The sequence below is a fragment of the Oryx dammah genome, unplaced genomic scaffold (assembly GCF_014754425.2).
Source record: "Oryx dammah isolate SB20612 unplaced genomic scaffold, SCBI_Odam_1.1 HiC_scaffold_23, whole genome shotgun sequence".
NCBI classification, from domain to species: domain Eukaryota; kingdom Metazoa; phylum Chordata; class Mammalia; order Artiodactyla; family Bovidae; genus Oryx; species Oryx dammah.
In genome coordinates, this window is record NW_024070207.1 from 130,325,195 (window position 1) to 130,337,766 (window position 12,572).

Consider the following 12,572-nt stretch of genomic DNA (forward strand, 5'->3'; position numbering starts at 1 on the left):
TCACAAAAGTTCAGCCCACAGGAGACCAGCCCACGGGGGACCAGCCCACAGGAGACCAACCCAAGGGGGACAGCCCACGGGGGACCAGCCCACAGGAGACCAGCCAGAGGGGACAGCCCACGGGAGACCAGCCTACGGGGGACCAGCCTACGGGAGACCAGCCCAAGGGGGACAGCCCACGGGAGACCAGCCCACAGGAAATCAGCTCACCGAGGACCAGCCCACGGGGGGACCACCCACTTCTCCAAGCGCCTGGCAATCCTGTGTGGCCTCCTGACTGCCACAGAGTACGGAAGTTATTCCACCAAAAAAAAAGGATTAACATATCCCGATGAGAGCGTCTCGATTTTCCTCAACAAATATGAGTCTGGTGATCGCCGTTAAGACGTGTTTCAAAAGATTTACTATAGTAATCTAGTATAGAGTAGAGTATAGAATGTATAGGCTATATTCCAAGTCTATAAAATGCTTGCAATATGACTTACCATCAAGGGCGAGCGATAAATCAAAATCATCTGGAAAAAAAAAAAAAGAGTCCAGTTAGTTACTAAAACTTAAATTCGGAAGGTAAGAAACCAATAAAAAGGGGGCGTGGCTTTGGAAGGTGGATCACGTGTTGAGTTCTCTTTCGCAATATTCATCCTGAAGCCTAAAAGTAAGAACATGTCAGCTTATGTTTCAGACTGTCGACGATCTCCGGGTTTAACGGCAATTAAACTAGCGGGAAACCAGGATAATTCTGCATGTGAGTTATTCTAAAAAAAAAAAAGCAGGTCTTTCGAAATCGGCAAGGAACAACTTCCAGCACTGGGGTGGGTAGCCATTCCCTTCTCCAGGGGGTTCTTCACGCCCCAGGGATCCCTCCGCGTCTCCTGCACTGGGAGGATTCTTCACCGTCTGAGTTACCGGAAAAGCCCAATTTCCAACACACGACGGAGAAAAACGTGGAGAGGAAAACCCTTGGCATAGCAACCTGTCTGTAACTAAACAACCAAAACGTACTTCCTGTAGAAACACCAGACGATCCAGAAAAGGGTAACTTTTCCTTTTCTCTCTTAACTGCTGCCGAGAAGGGGGAACCTGCCTTTATTCCGCTGTTGTTCTATCCGGTTGCTGATTGCTTTATTGAAACGATGTCAACACTATTTCTATTTCCAAATAATGATGAACTGAAGAAAAGCAAAGGGAATTCTGCTGAGTGTCCGCTCAGCAGGAAGGAGAATGGTGGCCGACTGAAGGATCACTGTCCTTTTCAGTCCAGTCGCTCAGTCCTGTCCGACCTCTGCGACCCCCTGGACTGCAGCACGCCAGGCCTCCCTGTTCATCACCAACTGCCGAGTTTACCCAAACTCAACTCCATTGACACGGGAATGCCTTCCAACCATCTCATCCTCTGTCGCCCGCTTCTCCTCCCGCCCTCAATCTTTCCCAGAATCAGAGTCTTTGCAAATGTGCACAAATCAAAGATGACACGCACCCCGCCCCCCAACCTCAGGAAGTGCCAGGCATCTAACAGGCCGCTTTCATCCCCAGGAAGCTCCAGACGGTCACAACATGTTCCGTCCTGTGGAATGTCAGACAGACAGACTAGAACCCTCTCCCTCTGCTTTCCTCTCTTGTGTGGATGTGGACAGGCGGGCAGCTGTGTGTGTTGACTGACTGAGTGTGTGTGTGTCTTTGTATCTATGCCCATTTACAGAGTGGCTTGGCCTTTCCTGGCAGCTCAGATGGTAAAGAATCTGCCTGCAATGCGGGAGACCCAGGTTCGATCCCTGACATGCCCTGTAGGAGGGCATGGCAACCCACTCCAGTATTCTTGCCTGGAGAATCCCATGGACAGAGGAGCCTGGCGGGCTACAGTCCATGGGGTCGCAAAGAGTCAGACACGACTGAGCAACTCTCACTCACTTGGGACCCACAGGGGTTGGTGTGGAGGTGTGTGGTTTGGGGTGTTTGCATGCATATATCCGTATAGGTACGTGTGCTTGCTTTGTGGGTGTGTGCAAGTGTGTGTCTAAGTGCAGTGTGGATGTGTGGATTTGCGGTGTGTGTACAGGCGGGGATTCCTATGCCGATGTGCACAGTTTGGGTGTGTGCCCATGTGTAAGTGTAGAGTTTGGGGCTGTGTGTCTCTGTGTGTGATTTTTTCCCCCATGCGTGTATTAAGAACAGGCAGACAGATATAATTTTAAAAAAAGAATGCAATCATGCCATTTGCGGCCACATGGGTGGACCTGGTGACGATTATACTCAGTGAAGTCAGTCAGGCAGAGAAAGCCAGAGATCATGTATCACTGGCGTGTACAATGTAAAAAAATATTAGACCAGTGAGGCTATTTATAAAACCAAAACAGGTTCACAGACACAGAGAACAAACTTGTGGTTCCCAAAAGGCAGAAGTGGTGGGGGAGCGATGAATAAAGAGTTTAAGACTCAGACGCTGCCTCCTGTCTCCCCACCCCGACTTCGAGAAGCTGTCGGCTCCCCTGAGTGCCTCCCACCTCGGTGGAGAGGCCCACACACAGACCCCCCCCCACCCAAGCCCCACCCCAGCGATCGTAGAGGTGGGGCGGACTGTCCACACGGCCAGAAGCTGAGTGCCCGGTGCAGACCTCGGAGGCAGAAACCTTCAAGGCGGTTCGCTCGCTGCAGAGCGTGGCAGGACCCCAGCCCGCGGGCCGGAAGCCTGCAGCGCGTCTGTGGTTTGCAGGCAGTGCCCCCTCAAGCCTCCGGATGTGCTGGAGGAAGGGGCGGGGGGCACCCCGTGACTCAGACGGGGCGAGGCGGGCCCCAGAGGGGACAGCGGGCCATGAATCATCACCCAGCATCCTCCCCATCACGCTCGGCCCAGCTGGTCTCCTTCCTTCCGTCATCCCATCCTCCCGAGATCCCGGGCGTCCCCAAGGCCTGAGCACTGGGCTCCTCGGGGGGACACCGTCTGGGGCTTCACCTCCGTGTGCCTGCCGCAGAAACCACGAGTCTGTGCTGCTAATAACCACCGAGCCTCCGGGTGCCCAGCACCGAGCTCGAGGCCCTGGTCCAGTTTCCCTGGAGTCCCGCCAGTGACACGTGGACACACCCCAACGGGAGGACGGGCAGACCAGCAAAGATCAGTCACCCCGTGGGCGCGGGACACCGAAGCACTTCCACGGCGGCATCTCCCGGCCGTCCCCGTCCGAGGGCTGTCCGAGGGAGCCCTCTCAGAGAGCCCTTCTCCAGCACCACAGGGCGCAAGCAGCCCTTCTCCGGCGCTCAGCCCTCTTCCCGCACACGGGCGTGATTACAATGGATTAGATCCATCAGCGGTTACAGAGGTGAAGCGTAAGCTGGAGAGGTTTCGGGGGGGCAGGTGGGATCTCAGGGAAAGCCAGCATCAGCCTTTGCAGAGGCGGACAGGGAAGCTTGCTTGCTGCAGCCGGACAGAGTGCGTAGTGCACACCCCAGGCGACACTCACCTTTTTCCCCAGCCCTGAGTCCCCTTATCTTTAGGAATGCAGAGATGACAAGCCACAGCCTGGTGATAAGCTTATAAGGAGTCTAGCTGGTCTATTCACCTTGTCTATAATTTATGTATCATTTATGTGTGATCATTCATCTAAGAGCTATCCCCTGCAGAAGGGACAGGCTACCCACTCCCAGGATTCTGGCCTGGAGAGTTCCTTGGACTGTATAGCCCATGGGGGTCGCAAAGAGGCGGACACGACTGAGTGACTTTCACTTTCAAGATCTCAGTTCAGTTCAGTCGCTCAGTCATGTCCGACTCTGTGCGACTGTCCATCACCAACTCCCAGAGTTCACTCAAACTCATGCCCATTGAGTCAGTGATGCCATCCAGCATCTCATCCTCTGTCGTCCCCTTCTCCTCCTGCCCCCAATCCCTCCCAGCATCAGAGTCTTTTCCAATGAGTCAACTCTTTGCATGAGGTGGCCAAAGTACTGGAGTTTCAGCTTCAGCATCATTCCTTCCAATGCACACCCAGGACTGATCCTTTAGGATGGACTGCTTGGATCTCCTTGCAGTCCAAGGGACTCTCAAGAGTCTTCTCCAACACCACAGTTCAAAAGCATCAATTCTTCGGAGCTCAACCTTCTTCACAGTCCAACTCTCACATCCATACATGACTACTGGAAAACTTCACGATCTATCTACCTATATTCATCCATCCATCCAACTGTCCAATCATTAAATCCATCCATCTAACTGCGCAATCACTGCATCTATTGGCCTTATCTATTATCTATCATGTATCTAGCTAGGCATGCATCCTGTCCGTCACCTATAAATCTATAACCCATCATCCATCCATCAATCATCAATCCCATCTACCAAGGGCTGCCTCAGTCCAGCCAGGCCCTGCGTGCTGTGCCAACTCACTTTAGTCCTGTCTGACTTTTTGCAACCCCGAGGACTGTAGCCCGCCAGACTCCTCTGTCAACCGGGCTTCTCCAGGCAAGAGTGGTTTGCCATGCCCTCCTCCAGGGGATCTTCCCGACCCAGGGATCGAATCCGGGTCTCCCACATGGCAGGCAGATTCTCTACCAGCTGCGCCACCAGGAAAGCCCCAATCAGGCCAGTGGTCCTTAACTCAGTCCTCAGCACAGCGGCGGGGGTGTGGAGGGTTGCCCTCATGGGTCAGGCAAGCACCCCATCCCCGTGACCTCACCCCCCGTGACGCCCCCCAACAAGCCGCTCTCAGACCCACCCAGGCCCTTTGTCTTCGTCCTACACCGTGTGACCCCTTGTTCAAGCACTGAAGAATTCACTTCCCTGGCTCTCTTTGTCCAGCAAGGCTTCATTCTGTGCCCAAGGTGAGGGCATCCTGATCCTCCATGGATCACTGACCTCTAAGACCAGATAGCCGGTCACAGCAGATGGTGACGGGCCACACTTGAATTCTCGCCCTGCAGAGAGAAATCTGCATGCCTCCTCTCCCGCCCCAGAGGCAGCATCCTCTGCTTGCTGTCTACCCCTAATGCGGTCCACCGCGCCCTTGTGGTCACAGCACCACGACGCTTCTGGTAGGTTTGCAAAGGGGCAGAGTGCAATCAGACAAGGCTGGGGGTGGGGGGCGGGTGGGAGAAGGGGAGGGACGCTGAGAAGAAGACGTGGTCACAATGTTTTGGCTACACAGTCTGGGGATGACTAATACCTTCCAAGCTCTGGAATCCAACCCTTCTGACTTTAGCCGCGTGCTCAAGGAAGGGTGGTGAACAAGCGGGAATTCATCCTAACCCTCTGCAGACACTGGAAAATCAATGATTGACATATCTATGTTCCTCCTGGTGGATTCTTCATCGTAGTCAGGTTTTTTTCGGTAGGTCTTTCCTTCTTCCTGTGGGTACTGCCCTACGGAAGTGCCTTTAGTATTTGCTGGAAAGCTGGTTTGCTGGTGTTAAACTCTCTATAACGACTGCTTATCTGTAAACCTTTTGATTTCCCTATCAACGTTGAATGAGATCCTTGCAGGTAATCTTGGTTGTAGATTACTTTTTTTTTTTCTTTCAGGACTTTAAAGGTATCCTTCCATTCCCTTCTGGCCTGCAGAGTTTCTGCAGAAAGATTAGCTGTTAGGCAAACTAAGAGGTGGGATTCAAGAGTTAGAGGATATGTATGTGTGTGCGTGCTAAGTTGTGTCCGACTTTGCGACCCCACTGGACTGTAGCCTGCTGGGCTCCTCTGTCCGTGGGATTCTGCAGGCTAGCATACTGGAGTGGGTTGCCATGCTCTCCTCCAGGGGATCTTCCCCACCCAGGTACTGAACCCAGGTCTCTTAACATTTGGCAAGTGGTTTTTTTTTTTTTTTTACCACTAGTATCAGCTGGGGAATCCCAGACATATGTACGCTTATGGGGATGACAGAGGATGAGATGGTTGGATGGCATCACCGACTCAATGGACATGAGTTTGGGTGAACTCCGGGAGTTGGTGATGGACAGGGAGGCCTGGGGTGCTGCAGTCCATTGGGGTCCCAAAGAGTCCAACACACATGAGCGACTGAACTGAACTGAAGCGATGGTTAATTCCTGTTGCTGCATGACAGAAATCAAGCCAATATTGTAAAGCAATCATCAATCAATTAAAAAAAATTTTTTTTAAGTAATCTTTTTTTTTTTCTTCTTCTCAAAAGTACCCCAAGGAATCATTACTTGGCTCTTTGAAAAGTCGCTGACGTCCTGACTGGCTCTTCTGGACAATAAAGAGATTCTATCAAACACTTTCACAGGCAGAACGCAGAGCAAAAAGAAAGAGGCTTCAGACTTGCAAACGTATGTCAAAGTCCCCACCCAGCCTGTGACTCTCAGGAACAAAGAGGTTTCACTATGAAGCCAGGTCCACCCAGAGACACGAACCGGTCTGAAACCATACCAGGGGTTACTTAGCAAAGTGTGGGCAGAAGCAAGCTGGTGTTTGCTCCTCTGACCTGTTTCATGATCTTCTTTGAACGCACTCAACTCACAGCACGTCGGAGGTCTCGAACCCCCCACCCCACCAACCCATGGAGAAACACTGAGGAATTAAAAAAAAAAAAAGGAACTTTTTGGTCTCCTGTTTACAGGACTTAAAAAAAAATAATCTGAGTTAGCCAACCGGTGGGTGCACCGAGTCATTCTAAGACAAAGCTGAAACTAACACACCCATACGCCAACTCCCAAAACTGTTCTAAGAACTCGGTAAAGAATACGAACAGGAAATTTAAAAAAAAAACTAAAGGAACTTCTGTTTCCCTACACGAAGAGATACAACTGCAGCTGTGACAGGCACGGGCAGACCTGGTTTTACTGTGTTTTCCTTTACAGTTATTTATTTATTTTAACAAATCAAGGGTTTGGGGCAATCCCGCTCCAACGCCACCAAATTTACAGGCTCTATTTTCACTATAACTCGGGCTCACTTCCTGTCTGTGTGTCATATTTTGGCAATTCCTGGGACCTTTCACACTTTTTCATTATGATTATAAGTGCATTCATGTCACCTGGTCCCAACCCTTCATAGAAAATAGATGGGGAAACCATGGAAAGAGTGAGAGAAATCACAGTAGATGGTGACTGCAGCCATGAAATTAAGAGACGCTTGCTTCTTGGAAGAAAAGCTATGACCCACCTAGACAGCATATTCAAAAGCAGAGACACTACTTTGGCAACAAAGGTCCGTCTAGTCAAAGCTATGGTTTTTCCAGTGGTCATGTATGGATGGGAGAGTTGAACTATAAAGAAGGCTGAGCACCAAAGAACTGATGCTTTTGAGCTGTGGTGTTGGAGAAGACTCCTGAGAGTCCCTTGGACTGCAAGGAGATCCAACCAGTCCATCCTAAAGGAACTCAGTCCTGAATATTCACTGGAAGGACTGATGCTGAAGGTGAAACTCCAGTACTTTGGTCACCTGATGGGAAGAGCTGACTCATTGGAAAAGACCCTGATGTTGGCAAAGATTGACAGCGGGAGGAGAAGGGGACGGCAGAGGATGAGATGGTTGGATGGCATCACTGACTCCATGGACATGAGTTTGAGCAAGGTCCGGGAGTTGGCGATGGATACGGAGGCCTGGGGTGCCACGGTCCATGGGGTCGTAAAGAGTCAAACACAACACACCATTTGTGTGTCCCATACAACCAGGCCATTCTCCCAGGAAGACACGGGCATAAAAAAATACTCATAACTGCTGAGTGTGGTAGAAGTGTGTGTGTGTGTGTGTGTGTGTGTGTGTGTGTGTGTGTGTGATGTGTGTCTTTCTCCCATATGGTTGTAAGGGTGATTATTAATTAGGACTGGGCCTTCCTTTGTGGTCCATTGGTTAAGAATCCACCCGCCAATGCAGGAGAACAGAGGTTCGATCCCTGGTCCGGGATGATCCCAAATGTGTCAGAGAAACCAAGTCCAGGCAGTCCAGCTACCGAGCCTGGACTCCAGAGTCTGGGCGCCGCAGGGACTGACGCCCAGACCCGCTGCTCTGCAACTGGACAGTAACCCACACTCGCCACAACAAGAGACAGACCCTTCGCGAGTGTGCTCAGTCGTGTCCGACTCTTTGCGACCCTGTGGACTGCAGCCCACCAGGCTCCTCTGTCCATGAGATTCTCCAGGCAAGAATCCTAGAGTGGGTTGCCGTTCCCTTCTCCAGGGCATCTTCCTGACCCAGGGTTCAAACCCAGGTCTCTTGCATTGGAAGGTGGATTCTTAACCGCTGAGCCATCCGGGAAGTCTAACAAAGACCCAGTGCCTAGGAATAGAACCTGGGTCTCCTGCACTGGTAGGCGGATGGATTCTTTATCATATGAGCCCCCAGTGCAGCCAAAAAAAAAAAAAAAACCAACTCCACAAAAGCTCTGTCGGAAACAGGTATAGACTTCTCTTCCCTCACTGTTTTTATTATGATTATACATACAGTCATATCATCTGGTCCCAACCCTTCATAGCAAAGAGACGGGGAAAAACAGAAACAGTGACAGACTTCATTTTCTTGGGCTCCAAAATCACGGCGGACGGTGACTGCAGCCATGAAATTAAAAGACACTTGCTCCTTGGAAGAAAAGCTGTGACCAACCTAGACAGCGTATTGAAAAGCAGAGACGTTACTTTGCCAACAAAGGTCTGTCTAGTCAAGGCCAAAGTCCTTTCTCTGCTCTTTTCAAAGGTGGGTAAATATTTTGCATGGCTAAAGGAACCTATTTTGACAACCTGTACTGAAGGGGTGACATTTACTTAGCTGCTTTATATATATATATATATATTTTTTTTTTTTGACGACACCAGGTGCTAGCTGGGGCTCCCCCGGCGACTCAGACAGTAGAGACTTTGCCTGCAGTTCATGAGACCGGGGCTTGATCCCTGGGTCTTCTTTGCAGCATGTGGAAATAATTCCCCGACTAGGAATCTAAACTGTGCCCACTGTATTGGCAGCTCAAAGTCTTAGCCACTGGCCACCAGGGAAGTCCATGAAGGGTTAGTCGCTCAGGCGTGTCCGACTACTCTGTGACCCCATAAACTGTAGCCCTCCAGGCTCCTCTGTCCATGGGATTCTCCAGGCAAGAATAGTGGAGTGGGTTGCCATGGCCTCCTCCAGGGGATCTATCTGGCCCAGGAATCGAACCCAGGCCTCCTGCATTGGCAGGCAGATGGATTCTTTACCATCTGAGCCCCCATGCTAACTGCTAAGTCACTTCAGTCGTGTCCGACTCTGTGCGACCCCATAGACGGCAGCGCAGCAGGCTCTTCCGCCCAAGGGATTTTCCAGGCAAGAACACTGGAGTGGGCTGCCATTGCCTTCTCTGAGGGAAGCCCGTTACATACCCACAAAAGGACTTCTGGAGATCCATAAACACACTATGCCTTATTAATCATTAAGAACTGGGGCACGAAAAGACTTGCCTGGCCATCCGGGGGGTTAAGACTCTAGGCTTCCGTGTATGTGGAATCTAGGAAAAAAATGGTAGAGGCGCACCTCTCTCTCTGCAGGGCAGGAATAGAGAGGCAGATGTGGAGGACGGATTGGGCGGACAGACGGGGGAAGAAGAAGGCGGGACGAACCAGCAGAGCAGCTCGGAAATGCGTTACCAGCACATGTAGGAGAGCGAGCTGGTGGGCAGCTGCCGAATAGAGCAGCCTCATGGGGGCTAGAAAAACTCTCGCCAGCAGGTGTGACTCACACACAGCAACAGACAAACAACAAAGCGCTCTCATGAAGAACTTGTAGGTGGAGCAAACCAGGCAGGTTTTAAGGCAGGAAAGAGAGAAACGGGAAAGCCGATCCGGGCCCTCCCCACCAAGCTATAAAGTATTCCAGCAAGTCCCCATGGATCACGCTGAATGTCTTTTAAAGCCTCCCCCAAAACGCACAAGTTCTTGAACGTGTTTTCAGCTGAAAGCCGCTTTGGCGACCCTCCCCCCACCCCGGTCTGCAGCCCACCAGGCTCCTCTGTCCATGGGATTCTCCAGGCCAGAATACCGGAGTGGGTTGCCATGCCCTCCTCCAGGGGAATCTTCCCGACCCAGGGATCCAAACGGGGTCTGCTGCATGGCAGGCGGACTCTTTAGCAGCTGAGCCACCAGGAAAGGGGCACAGTTTAAAAGTTCACACATTAATTAGCAAACTCTCCCTAAGACAAACAGCAGGCGGGAGCCAGGGCATAAAAAATGCAACCTTCATAGCGCTGAGCTGGAAATTTCCAGATCAACATTTTTTTAGGTCTTTGGGGTCTTGCAGTCTGGTTCCTAAACCGTGCCTCCCACTGATCCAACCAGTCCTGAAGACTGGACACAGCTCCTGTCGCTGTCTCCTTAAAAAATAACCATATATAAAGGAGAGAAAGCAACCGTTAATTGGAAGAACCGGTTTTTTTTTTAAGCCACACCCAGCAACTTTCCTTTTAAAAGGACAGAGAAGATTGGAAACCAGGATCTCAACTTCCATTTTAAAAGGAGAAAGAAAAATGTCCCCAATAGACAGGCACGCTGAGTGTGGAGGGTGTCCGGCCTGGGCGTCCTTTATTTATTTTTTTCCAGGGTTTTTCCCAGTTATCTCCTGGGCCGCATAGCTGATCATTATGCGTCTCTTGGATGCGGAGCCCTGCACCCGAGCGGGGCGCTCATCAAGTCCCCGCGGCCCTAAGACACACACACACACCGGCCCTACGACACACACACACACACACACACACACGCGGCCCTAAGACACACACACACACACAACACACACACGCGAGCGCGCTCATCAAGTCCCCGCGGCCCTAAGACACACACACACACACACACACACACACACACACACACACAACGCTTGATCGTCTCCAGGCCTCCGAGTTTTTCCTGCCTCCCTCCCCCTCTCCCGGGTTTCAGGCTCCCGGGCCGAGTCCAAATTTAGGCCGGGGCCGTAGGGCGTGGCTCCGGGAAGGCAGCCGTCACCAGGCCCGGCCCGCGCGCAGCTGGGCCCGGGGCGCCTGCAGGGGCGCACCCCGCAACGAAACGGGAACACAGACCGAGCGGGAGGTGGGGTCTCGGGGCGGGGGGCGGTCTGAGGCCGCCGCCAATGCCCATTGGGTGCCTTCAACTTGAAGACTTTGTGGATTTGAAAGCAAACAAACTACAGCAAAAAAAAAAAAAAAACTTTGAGAGGGTCCGCCTCCAAAGGCGCACCGGGAGAAAGCGAGCGGAAAGAGGGAGCCCGCCTCCTTGGGGCGTCGGCCACCGGCTGGCATAGCGGATCCTTGTCGTGGGGAGGAGAGCCCTAGGGGTCCCCGGCGCCGACCCGCCCCGCGCGTCCCGGCTCCAGCCACACAAAGTAAGCCTCCCACAGAGGCGCGTCTCCCAGCATCGTGCGCCCCCACCAGGCAGGTGAGCCCCGACACCGTCCGCCCCCAGGTAACCCTCCCCAAGTGCGCCCCCCAAACTGCGTGCCAAACGATGTCCACCCGCCACGGACCGCCTCTTAAGGTTCGCCGCCCCCCCTTTCCTGGGGTCCCAACGCGGGTCGCCAAGTCCGATCCGCGCGCCCCTGGTCGTGGTCGGGTGCGGGGGGCGGGGGGTGCCCACCGGCCGGCGCTCACTCACCCTGGGTGGACACCAGGCTTCCAAGCAGGCCGAACAGGAGCAGCGTGAGGGCGGCCCGACGCGCCATGGTGCGCCCCTCGCAGCGCAGGGAGCGTCCCGGGAGTGGCGCGCGCGCGCGGGCTGCCGCACGGGCTGCGGTGGGTGGGCAGGACAACCCCACCCAGCCCGGCCGGGGCGGGGCGGGCAGGCGGGCGGAACCCGGGTCGGGAGCGGCGCCATCGCCCCGCCCCGGCCTCAACTCTCCCCGCCCGCGGCCGCCACCCCAAACCCTGGGCTCCCGGGGAGCAAGCCGCCGGGGAGGGGCGCGCGGGCTGGAACCCAACCCTCTCCGGCGCGGGCCGCGTCTCCCCGCCCCGCTTCCACTCTGTCTTCTTGGGAACCCCTGGACAGACTCCCTTCCCCTCCCCTTCTCTGTTAAGTGTGCTCCCCTCTGCCTTGCACGCCGCAGCCCGCGGGCCCGAGTCCAGCCTGGACCGGCACACCGCAGAGCGTGGGTGAGGCTTTTAAGGGCGCAGGGCGGACGCCCCATGGGGCTTCCCAGGTGGCCTTAGCGGTAAAGAAGCCGCCTGCCTCCGCAGGAGACGTGGGTTCAACATCCCTGGGTGGGGAAGATTCCCTGGAGGAGGGCATGGCAACGCACTCCAGTGTTTTTGCCTGGAGAATCCCATGGACAGAGGAGCCTGGTGGGCTACAGCCCATGGGGTCACACAGAGTCGGACACGACTAGATCCTTACTTCCCAGACTGGCCAAGAACCTCCTCTGCAGGTTCTTTGCACTCCCTAAGCGTCTTCCCCCCAAAGGCAGGAATGGGGAGGTGCAGGCCACCGGGCCTTCTTACCCATTCCAGGCAGCTGGAGCCCAGGTTGGGGGTGGGGAGCGACCTTTCTGGGGACAGTCGCCAGCCGCAGCTGCAGCGTGGCCCTTTGGCCCTGTGCCAGGGTTAGCTGGGTGCTAAGAACCTTCAGTTGTGTCCAACTCTGCCACCCCATGGACTGTGGCCCGCCAGGCTCCCCTGTCCATGGGATGC

General features: G+C 53.8%; 1 protein-coding gene across 1 annotated transcript in view; it reads right to left on the reverse strand.

Annotated features, from left to right (window-relative positions):
* CD99 (CD99 molecule (Xg blood group)) overlaps nt 1-11,719 on the reverse strand; it is a 32,784-nt gene extending 21,065 nt beyond the window's left edge. Inside the window, exons 1-2 of the mRNA XM_040266406.1 lie at nt 11,545-11,719; nt 486-515 (exon numbers count right to left, since the gene is read on the reverse strand). Of these exons, the coding sequence (XP_040122340.1) occupies nt 486-515; nt 11,545-11,611 (97 nt within the window). The 5' untranslated portion in view covers nt 11,612-11,719. The remainder of the gene's footprint in view (nt 1-485; nt 516-11,544) is intronic.
* Between the last annotated feature and the right edge of the window lie 853 nt (nt 11,720-12,572).